The 12004-nt window shown below is 40.8% G+C and overlaps 1 protein-coding gene across 1 annotated transcript; it reads left to right on the plus strand.

Moving 5' to 3' along the window:
* The first annotated feature begins 1436 nt into the window (after positions 1-1436).
* On the plus strand, positions 1437-10759 carry LOC118285454 (probable global transcription activator SNF2L2). The gene is made up of 6 exons (XM_035609128.2): positions 1437-1965; positions 3815-4080; positions 5666-5771; positions 9202-9303; positions 9422-9566; positions 9772-10759. The coding sequence occupies exons 1-6, from the start codon at positions 1810-1812 to the stop codon at positions 9906-9908; spliced, it is 912 nt and encodes a 303-aa protein (XP_035465021.2). The 5' UTR covers positions 1437-1809; the 3' UTR covers positions 9909-10759.
* Positions 10760-12004: the final 1245 nt, after the last annotated feature.

The raw sequence follows: 12004 nt of genomic DNA on the forward strand, positions 1-12004 counted from the left end.
TAGAATGTCCAATCCACCTAACCCCCAATCTGCATGTCTTTGGTCTGTGGGACTGGAGAAAACCCACGCAGGGGTGAACATGTGAACTCCAGTCCACACAAAGGCCCTGGATGGTCTGAACTTGGATTCCAACCAGGAACCTTCTGGCTGTGAGGCGACAGTGCTAACCACCACCACACCACCGTGCTGCCATCTATAATGGTATGTTGATATCAAATTATAATAATTTTTAAATACAATTTTTTAAAAAAAAGGCAGAAATCATAATTTTGGTAGATTTATGGTTTTCTTGAATTGGACCCAGTTTGGTCCTGAGTGAATATTGGATTTAAGCAGCCAGAAACAGCCTGTTTAGGCGAGATTGGCTATTTAGGTGTTAAACTCATCATGGTTAATAACCAAGGATGCCCCCCACAAAAATAGCAGCATAATCATTTTTTAAGTGATAGGGAAATGCCTGAGATCTGAACCCAAGTTTCCAAAGGCTTTAAAACTCTTTGAAACGTGTATTTTAACTGTCTGCTGTAAGCAACAGTAAAGGCTGCAGGAGTAAGAACTATACACAAGGTCACAATTAACCATGATTTTCATTATCGATTGATCTACCGATTATTTTCTCGATTAATAGAGTAGTTGTTTGATCCATAAAATGGCGAAAAATGGCAATGGAGTTTCCCAAACCCCAACATGATGTTTGGTTTTGTCCACAAACCAAAACGTATTCAGCTTACTGTCACAGAGGAGCAAAGAAACCAGAACATATTCACATTTAAGAAGCTGAAATCAGAGAATGTTCATTTTCATGTTCTTCTTTTTCATAAAAACTACTTGAACCGATGAATCGATTATGAAAATAGTTGGCTAATAATTTAGTAGTCAATAACTAATCGATTTGCTGTTGCAGCTCTATCATACACTCAGTTTGAGCTATGGCCTTGACCACGGCAGTTGGGTGACCGGATTAACTGCGTGGCCCGAAAGCACTGCTGGGGATCGCCTGTTCGATCCATGTGCATCCAGATTTCCTCTTGCTCCACTGTATTCCAGTGCAGCAGCTCAGGTCCCGCAGTTGACAAGTTTGTGCATCACACAAAAAAGGACAGTGCCCCTACCTAACCTCAAGGGTTTGACGGACATCTTTCACCTCAAGCTTGTTTTCTGGAGTCAGCCTATATCCTTCATTTTCTGTTGTGTGTTCATCTAACATCCCCCCCTCGCCCGGAGCAGACCCAAAACACTCTGATTTACAGAAACCAGATGTGTCTGAATATCGGTCCAAACTAGAAACCAAAGTGCAACCGTTAGAGCTCAGTGTTGCAGAGATTTTTTTTTTTTTTTCTTTCTCCCCTTGCTGCCTTGGCAGAATCAAGTGAAATCTGAGTGAGCGTGTGTGCATTAATCACCACGCTGGAATTCTGGGGGGGCTGCACATGCAAACTCAGAGCTCTCACCACGAAGCCATGAGTGAGCGTGTTGCTGCAGGCTGGAGTCATATGTCCCCGCATAGGGTTTTACGCGACGAGGAACGCTCCCTTTAAAATGCAATGCAGAAATGATGATGATGATGATGATGATGATAAAAAATATATAATGAATTCCAAAAAAAAAAAAAATGGACCCGATAACTTTAACAGCAGGGGTAGGAAGAGGAGGGAGAGAAAAAAAACCCCGTCTGGCAACAGTCGATATTAAAAACATGCAGAGGGAGACGAGCTCGGGGCCTTCCAGAGTCAGGAAAAAGACGTCGGAGAGCTGCGGACAGGAGATGGGCACGGCATCTGGATTTCCCCCCAGCCCGCTGATTTGTACATGAAAACACAGCGCGCGTATTCTCCCCCCTTCTGGGCTCCGCTTCCGAGTGATCAGCTGATGAAGAGACTAGCAGCCCGCCGCTATGCTGGTCTGCTAATTCTCTCCCCCACAGCTGCCGCCGACCCTGGGAGCCAGCCTGCGGAGTGCAGTCAGGTACAGTGAACACGCGTCCGCGGGGTCCGCGGGGTCCGGCGGCCCGCGGCCGGGCTCCATGTCGCGTGGCGGGAGAGGACGAGGCGGATGGGGATGCGCGCGTGAGCGCACGTGCGCGTGGTTTGTGCGTGGGAAAGCGAGTGAGTGTGCGAGTTTATTCGTGTCCGTCTGTCCGTCTGTCTGGTGTGTGTGCGCGTGTGAGAGAGAGAGAGAGCCGGGGGGGGGGGGGGGGGGGGGGGGTAGGTGTGTGCTGTAACAGATGTGAGGGAACCTTTGCCAGATTAGTCAGGGAGGAGGCAGGCTTGTTAGGAGATAGCGCACACAGGCATGGAGCATCATCACATGCACACAACTGACACCCCGTCCACTCTCTCTCTCTCTCTCTCTCTCTCTCTCTCTCTCTCTCTCTCTCTCACACACACGCACACGCGCGCAGCCACAGTCAATCAGGAGGCTCTCAGCTGTGCTCTACATCTTTGAGGATTTACCCTCTATCCCACCAGTATTCCGCCGGAGCGATTGCAGCCCCTGAGAGGGAGAGAGAGGGGGAGAGAGAGAGAGAGAGAGGGAGGGAGAGAGAGAGAGAGAGGGAGAGAGAGAGGGAGGGAGAGAGAGAGAGAGAGAGAGCAGTGGGGCCTCCATTCGAGCCAAGCGATGATGAGCAGGATTTTCTATTGTCGCCTCTCCGGTGTTGTTGTGTCCTCTAACTCATTTCTCTGCTGCCTCTTGTAATTTATTTTTTTGGAGGGGGGGGGGTGCAGGCGTGCATTTTTCAAATTTGAGGCGTGACAACTGTCCCTATTGCTTGCAGTAATGATATGGCATGCTGCTGTAATGGATGTGTGCAAAATGCACAATTTCCATAGTCTTTCCTCTGTGTCCTTGAGAAATACACTCGTGCACAAGTGCATAATCATACGACGAGAACGTTGGTTGTGCGTGAGTGTGCACTGTGTGAGCCCGTATATGATTGATGCATCAGTATTACGTCCAGATTGGACAGCGAGCCCTTCTCCATTTGCTCCCTCGTTTTCTTCAGCAGGAGTTACCGATCTCGCCGCGTGCACACTCATGTTTCTGGCCTCTAATTGCCTTTGTGGAACATACTGTGGCTGCTGCAGATATTTTGAAAAGGAGTGATGAAATGGTTAGAGATATCACAGGATGCAGAAGCCGCCCTCGTTGAAAAACAACCTCAAGGGGGGGACGGAATAATATCTGCTGCATTATTAGCACTTTTAGACTCCGAACATGGCTTCTTCAAATTTATTCACATTCATTGTGCATTTTTTTTTTTAAACAATCTGCCTCCACTCGATAAACATCTGACATCAAAGCCTCCAGATAAAATCATCTGTCCTTATTTCGCAGACACAGCGTAGCAGTTGAGCTGCTCCAGTCCATGCAAATTCAGATGGTATTGTAATTATAAATAAACCCTATTTCATTTGAATACAGAGCCCTATTCATAATTCTCAATGCTTATACTCGAGATGGAGATAGTGAGTGCTTTGATTTGAGGATTTTACATTTGGATTCTATAGAAACGCTGTCTGAAGTGAAAACATACACCGTGTCTGTACCTGCCACATTGAAGGAAGAGTTCAAATGAATGGAAACTGAAAAGGTTTGAGTGGAAAATTGCTCAGTTCTTTTTTCCTACTATCCCTCGACTGCTATTTTCCTTGTAATGCTAAAGTATGACCTGAACAACAGGGGGACAACGTTACAGGGTCTGTACAATATACAGTATACACTGCATGTTGCTGGTGTCACCCACCTTACTCTACCACTTAAAGTTTGTTTGAGTTTGTTAGACGTGCCCACCCATCGCTCCCTCTTCCTGCAGCCTGAGGCAGGAGAAAACGGTTCACTGGAGGACATGGAGGAGGACATCAGTCTAAAGAAGCGTAAAGGTGATCACCATGGAGAGGAAGGGCTGCAGGCCGGGCTGCAGGCCGGGCTGCAGGCCGGGCTGCAGGCCGGGCAGGAAGCCGGCGAAAAGGTGAAAAGGAAGCGAGGGCGCCCCCCAGTAGAGAAACTGCCTCCAAATCCACCCGAACTCACCAGAACACTGAACAAGCTTGTTGACATGGTCATCAACTACAAGGACGGGTGAGTGCTTAATAATCTGTGTGGGCTGTTTCATGGCACGGCGACATAATTATGAGAATTGTTGGTCCAACTCGCTGGGAAAGAACCTGTTTTGCTTTTACAAGAAACCTCACAGTTAATTTCACAGACGTCCTGAGCCCTTGTTTACTCATTGTTGTTGGGGCTGATTCTAAACACAAAATCACTACACAATAATCTCATTATGTTAAAACATCGGACTACTTTTACGAACATGAATTCATCATTTCATTATCATAAAATACTGACATAAGGTGCAGTTTTTTTTAATGCTCATATTTTAAAGTTCTTTAAATGCAACAAAATAAAGTCAATTAGTGACTTCAAAATGTTCAATATTCATCTGATATTGTTTGAATAGAAAGTTTGTGTGCTGGAATATTGTAACAAGACTAAAAGCCATATAGTTATAGCTCTGAGACTGTATTTAGATACAGTGGTGCTCTGAGCTAAATGCTAACATGCATTCATTGACAATGTACAATGTATAGATTAGCACGTTCAGAGTGTTACCGAATATTTATTTAATATTGTTTTGATGGAGTTTTTCGGGCAGAATATTGTTCCAAAACTAAGAAATGTGTGTTCAGCTTCAGATTGAACTCTACACAACCTCCAGTTTGTTATTTTACATACATTTATCGAGTCATGTTACATTCATGAAGCTGCAAAATACACACATTTCTGTTTGAGTTGAAGTTGAAACTTATTCAACTTGTGGGGACAAAAATTTGCCTCGCATTTTGTCTGAACGCATACACATTTCCTGTTGTACCGTAGATGCTCTCCTATTGGTAGATGTATATTGGGCTTGTTGGGTTTATGAATGATAAAAACAATCTTCAGAACTAAAGAGGCATTTTAATGCCTAAATCCAGTAGCAGAGATCAGAGTTACAATTAGTAATTGTTATTTTTGCTCTGACAACATAATCATATAAAATGTTGTTGGATCCATTCTGCAGGTGATGCAGCATCAATGTAGTAATAAAGCTGGCATTACTGTATGACAAATTTGTTATTTAGAGATAAAAATATATAAACACTTATAGCAAAAAAACGGTAAACAGCCGTAGAGCTGCAAATAACGATTAGTTTCATTATTGATTAATGTCTCGATTATTTGATTAGTTGTTGTGAAAAATGTCGATCGGGTTTCCCAAAACTTAAGATGTTTTGTTTTGTCCACAAACCAAAGATATTAAGGTTACTGTCATAGAGGAGCAAATAAACCAGAAAATATTCACATTTAAGAAGCTGAAATCAAAGAAGTTTGACTTTTTTCCCCATAATAACTACTTAAACCGATTAATCCATTATCAAAATAGTTGGCAATTAATTTAGTAGTCGATTACTAATCGATTCATCGATTAACTGTTGCAGCTCTACACAGCAGGTAACAGTGTGATTTAATTTTTCAAAAATGCAATAATGAGCAGTACAAAATTGGAAATTTCTTATTCGATGATAACAAGATGAGTCACGACCTCTCACCAGTTTACTGAGATAATCATCAAGTATTTTCTTGATAAAATTAGATTGCATGGTCTCTCACATTGTGCTTCCAGGTTGGGTCGACAGATCAGTAAAGGCTTTGTGCAGCTTCCCTCCAAGAAGGAGGCGCCTGAGTACTACGAGCTGATCCGAAAGCCTGTGGACTTCAGGAGGATCAGGGTACGTGTCTCTGAACATCCTCAAACTCACATATAGATGTCAACGTTATCTTACCTGCTACGATTACAGCAAATAAACGGGAGATGTAACTCCTGCGGAAAAATATTACCTTTAAATGTGTTTATTGAATATGAAAACACTGGTTTTAGTAAAGAGTAATTGAAAAAGGATGTGGAAATAGTGCCTAGGTACAGTGTGATATCAAAAAGTAGCCTGACATCGTCAGACCAATTCACATTATCGAATGGGTTTGGAACCTCTCCGTACATTTTCAATTTCCAAGGGGTATTGTCAATAATTACAGAACAGACCTACAACCCGTCACGGCAATGAGAAGTGTGATGTAGCGCAGACAAGTGTGAATAGACATTATCTAATATACCAAATGCCATCCAGTTCGTTTAATACTGACTTGATTACAGATTCAACAGAACTCCACACCAGCCAAGTTAGTTGGTAATGAAATTGCTTTAACTGCTCGGTCAGTTATTGTATCAAACGCACCCCTTTTTTATATGGCTGTGAATGGACGGTCTGAATGGGGGGGCCATTCTCACCTGTGATAACAAATGAACGTGACATTGCCCATTGGTCAGGTTTCCAGGTTGTTTGTTTTTCTTTGTGTGCGTGGATCAAGGTCTCACCCGCTGATACATGCGCTTGACCTGTCGTGAGTCAGTCTCAGTCGTCAATCACCGCATTTTTATAGCATCAAATAACCAGTTATAACCAAACGTGCTGGGAAAATTAACCCTTGTACATAAATGTGTGATAAGAACGACCTAAAATGACAGCAACCATCTTTAAGGGGGAAAAATTTTAACGTGTACTTTGACTTTTTAGTTCGGTACATGTCCCATCCACTGACATGGAGCAGGACCTTTACTTCAGCCAGCCACTAGGGGGCAAACTATTTGATTTAGCTACACTTTGGGGAGCCGTCATTTCATTAACCTTTATATACAGGCTATAGTTTATGACTCACATACCCGAGGTCGTGGGTTCACGGCCCGGCCAGAACAGCTAAAATCACAGCAACAACAGAGAGAGAAAAAAGCTTTCTCCAAAATCGCTTACTGCCCCTTAAATAAAATTAAAAATTGACCTGACAATAGCTCTAGATAAAAAGAGATGTGTGACTACATGCCATGCTGAGGATAACACGAATTTAATGTATTTACCACATTGTTTGACAATTCATCAAACAGTTTACTCAAAAACACAAAATGTCAACCTCAAAAGTTTTTTGGGATTCATGCTCAGGAAACCATGAATGTTTGTACCAAATTGTCATGGCATCGTGGAGGATATATACCAGCTTAGCCATCCCCAGAGCCAAGCTGTGGGGCTAGAAAGTATACAAATAAAAATAAAGTGTGACACAAACCAAGCTGTCCACAACAGCTTTCCAGCCAACACATTTGAATGACACCACCAATGGGCTCAATTCCAATAATCAGAAAACCTGACACAAAGCTATCAATAGAGCAATTGAATAGATCTACTTGGTGTCTTTATTTAGTACAATTTCTTTCTTTCTACTTTCTGTATTTTGAGCAGCTACATGTTCATCTCACAATAAGTGACGACGTCACAAGATAAAAGATCCTGCATAAACAACAAAAAGTAAGCCACAAACACAAGCAAGGCAGAAGATTTGTTTTCCTGTTACAGAAAACTTGAGCTGCATGGCTGGGATTCAGTAGAACACCAAAGAATAGCTCTTCAAAAAATTTAAAAAATGATCAAATCCTCTCCTCACTCATCTTACTCGAATCAAGTAAAATATGTATGTGGGCGTAGCAGGTGGTTAAGGTTGTTTCTTGCCTTAAATTGAATTAGTAATTAGTTAATAATATAATACATCCAATTAAAATGGGACATTGGGATTTTTCTTATATATACAGTACATAAAGTAAAAGTGTTGGATGTCCAGTCTTCAAATAATGACAAACATATTTAAGAGATATCCCTGTGGGAAAAATACTTGTATAAAAAATACTGCAAGTTTACTCTACAGTCGTTTGGTGACATTTTACTAATGATGTTAGCTTCTGTTTTTAGTGATACTGTAGCAGAGGTGTTCCACTTTATTCTGCATTTCCCACGTGCGGCTATTAACACTAGCAGCTCATCCACCCATTATCTGTACCGCTTTATCCTTATCGGGTCGCTGACATTCAGGGATTCACCCTGGACAGGTCGCCAGCCCATCACTCACACGCACATTCACCTCTATGGCCTATTAGCGTCTCAAATTAACCTAACCCCAATCTGCATGTCTTTGTCTTTGGACACAGCTCGATATTCAAACGAAGAACCTTCATGCTGTGAGGCGACAGTGATAACCAGCCCACCACTGTGACGCCCTAACAATAGTATGCACAGGGGGAAAAAAAAGGGTTTTATATATAGATTGTGATTATAAGACAAAATCCACACAAAGCAGGTATTAAGTGTGCTAGGCGTCCCATGGCTCATATCTCATATCAGATTGGATTCGTGCTTGAACATGTATCAATGAGTGGCCTCATTTCAGACAGAGGTTCAACTGAGAGGCTCCTTACCAGGCAGTTTGAAAATCAGACTGTGAATCATGCTAAGCTATTCTAGTAGAGTCACATAACATAATATATAGCTGGGGATTTGTACTATGGTTCCACTTTAAACCTGTTCTCAGGAAATCAGATCATTATGATAGTCATAAGTGGATTTTTTTTGTAACCACAGACAGAGATCAGGTAGATGTTACCCTTGCTCTATACATAGCTAATACAACCAGTGTACATGAGAACAAATCTTCCCATCTAAATCCAAAATGATTTGTCTGTCGTGCCCCAACAGATTGGAATAACTTGCTTCGCTCACTCAAATCTGTTAGGTCCTTTCATGTCTTCTAAAGTATCTCTTTTTTTACACACCTTAAGTAAACCTGCTCCTGCTTCTACTCGTTTTAAGTACACTTTATAGCAAAAAAAAAACCATACAGACATATGGTTTTAACTTACATTCATTGTGCAATATGTACATATTTGTATGGGTAAGTGTATGTTATCTGAAAGTATTTCAGTAGTTATTAAGGGCAACAGTGGGTGGGGGATTATACATTGTGTTGTTTTGTTCATTGTATTATCTGTATATTTGTGTTAAGGACCCCCTTGAAAATGAGATGGGTCATCTCAAAGGGTTTATGCTACGGATAAACTGTTGAACTAAACCCCCGAAAAATAGGATCCTAAAATGTGCTTGAAGATGAGACACTGTTATTGTGAGTTTGTGTGCGCAACCGTGCCTGGGTTTGTATTTTGGGGTTTTAGTGATTGTGTTTTTGTTAAACATTATAAGAATACCCTGCCCTAATAAATGGTATATCAACAACTTTGTATGTAACGGTCACATGAAGATTTGATACTGACCCTCTGCTCTACAGGAACGTGTGCGCAATCACAAGTACAGAAGTGTGGGCGATTTGGAAAAGGATATTTTCCTCCTGTGTCACAATGCTCAGACTTATAACCTGGAGGGATCTCAGGTGAACCCAGAGGAATTCTTTCATTTGAGAGCAACACAAATCGTTTTTCCAGTCTCCGTTCTATTGTTGTCGTAAATGAGTTTGGAACTTGAACGTGTGTCTCTGTTTGCCGCTGCAGATCTATGAGGACTCAATTGTCATTAAGTCTGTTTTCGAGAGTGCAAGACAGAGAATTGTCACGGACGAGGAACAGAAAGAGGCGGTTAGCACTAGTCACAATGATAATGGCAGCAGAGCTGAAGACCAGTTTGTTCCATCAGCAGGTGAGAGATGAAGCAAACATCAAGCTGATTCTTTTATGAGTGATAGAAGATGAAGACAACATTTTCTTCGGTTATGTCTTTAAAATGATTGTTTGCTGGTGATTCTTACATTCAGCACCCTGGCTTTTAGACTTACTAGAACATTTGAAAAATTATGAACACAATGGTTTTACATGAGAGTAATCCTGTTTTCTCTTTTGATCAGCGGTGAAACCGTCACCAGTCCAGCTAAAGAAGGGGATTAAGGAGGAGAGAAGCAGAAACACCATGGCCAAGAGGCTCCACAGTGATTTAGACAGTGATGAGGACCTAGACCACAACACTACAAAGGATGAAGGGTGAACTCTAAGGCCTCAAAGGTCAATGTTTTTGTATTCATGTTCATGTCTGTTCACTGCCACAGCCCTTTTCATTGGTTTCCTCATTTTCTAAGCAAATTTAAAAAAAAATAAAACGTCTTTGAAAACAAAACAGGAAAGGCCCACTCAAAGAGAGGCACTTACGGAATAACGCTTTTTCCTTTTGATGACTCGTGCCACTCAAACATGCCTTGCTGCACTTAGTGCTGTTCTTTTAATTTGACAGTTTTTATAATTTCCCTGTGATTGCTTCTGCAGATATTATGTAAAAAAACTAAAAACAGAAAAAAAAGGGTTTCACTGACTGTTTTTAATCAGTATATTTGATTGTATAAAAAGCCTACATATGTCTTGGAGCATGATCTCGCCTGAAGCTGGCTCCTCCAGGGCAGCAGCCGCTGAAGATGATGTGTTCAGGGCGAGGGAATCGAAGCAGGAAACAGGAACGTCTTTATAAAGAAAAGAAGAACAAATGAACACTGCAAGTGTGTTTAAAATCTCTGAATTTGATTGGAGATTATATTTTAGACAATAAATAAAAATACAGTGGCAGTATGAATAAAAAGAGACTTGATTAGAATAAAACGCTTTTTATCGGCTTCTGATGGAATAAGTTTGGGTCTAATTGAGGAAACTGAGGTTAAACGTTTTTTCCCCCTTGTGCTGCAGTATATTCACATATTGTACAGTCTGTGAAAAAAAAGTAAGTAAACACTTAATTGCTTTTCATTTAATCTCCAAGTTGATGGGGAGGACTGAAGACATCATTGTTAAGACAATCCCTGAAATCATGTATCACCTAAACATTTGTGAAATAAATTTTACCAAAAAGTCCCTTTGGTTTGTGATTAATATTAATATGAGTAGAAGTTGTTGATGTAGCACTTTTATTAACCACTCCCAAGCAGAACAGTGTGGAGGTGTTTATTAAAGGATGAATCAAAACCATGTGGTGTTGCAGGTTTGAATGAAGAATCTGTGAAACATACACCAATTTAATCTCTATATTAATAAATGACTCAGTCATTATACCTTATGGCTATGTATTTTCAAAAATTGTCCGATGGGTGGTGCAAGAGAGCTGTTTGCGCATCTCTGCAATTCTGTTTTTTACCATGCTCAAATAACTCAACATTTATTTATGTCATGACCCAGAAGTTGGCAGATTTTTTAAATTATATATATAGTTTTTAAGTATTTGATAAGAATATATAAAGATCACACCAACACCCGGGCCTGTATTTATGATTTGAGAAGTACACCTAAAATGTATGAGTATGAGCAATGAAAGAAAATGATTGAGTCACTTAAAAAGTGTAAAGGTAACTTTTAACGGTAACTTTCAAGTGATTGTTTAATTTATATGAAGGGGGTAAATCTCAAAGAATAATTAACATGATAGTATTTATCATGAATAAATATATAAACAAATGAAGCAAAAGTAAATAGGCAGACAATGAAGATTTCTGAAAAATAACTGTTCTTATTAAGTTCAGGAGTGAAGGTGAATCAGAGTGAGTGAGGGATATTTACTTAAGTCCAAAACGTTTTGATTATTACAGTGTGATAAAACAGCACGCAGGGCTGTGACCAAACATGCTATTTCTACCATTGTTAGACAAAGGCAAGTACTGTAACAAAGAGATACAAAGCTACAACACCACATTTATGATTATTGTCACCACCACTGTGTGACCACTGTGTATTGTGTACTTTTTACAGAAAAGTTTTTTAAAACAAACTTTGAGTCGTTGTCTATATACGGGTCCATGAAAGGCATCAATTGTAGAATGTGTACGAATACACGCCATAGATAAATGGTTAAATCCCCTCTCACACGCTTCAATCATCTACTCCATCTTTCACCTGCTTTATATGTCATGTTTCACACGGGCCCATCTGTGGCAATGTCAAAGCCAATCTGTGCCCGCCCAGCCACACACTGAAGGCTTTCAATTTGCGTCAGCTAAAGAGTCTACCTGGCACCGATCAAATCATGAGTGATGAAATGGGTGACATATGGAAAACGTGGATGTCTTCACAGATTCACATTGTTATTGTCTGTAAGTGCACACTCTT

Source organism: Scophthalmus maximus, chromosome 20 (genome assembly GCF_022379125.1).
Source record: "Scophthalmus maximus strain ysfricsl-2021 chromosome 20, ASM2237912v1, whole genome shotgun sequence".
NCBI classification, from domain to species: domain Eukaryota; kingdom Metazoa; phylum Chordata; class Actinopteri; order Pleuronectiformes; family Scophthalmidae; genus Scophthalmus; species Scophthalmus maximus.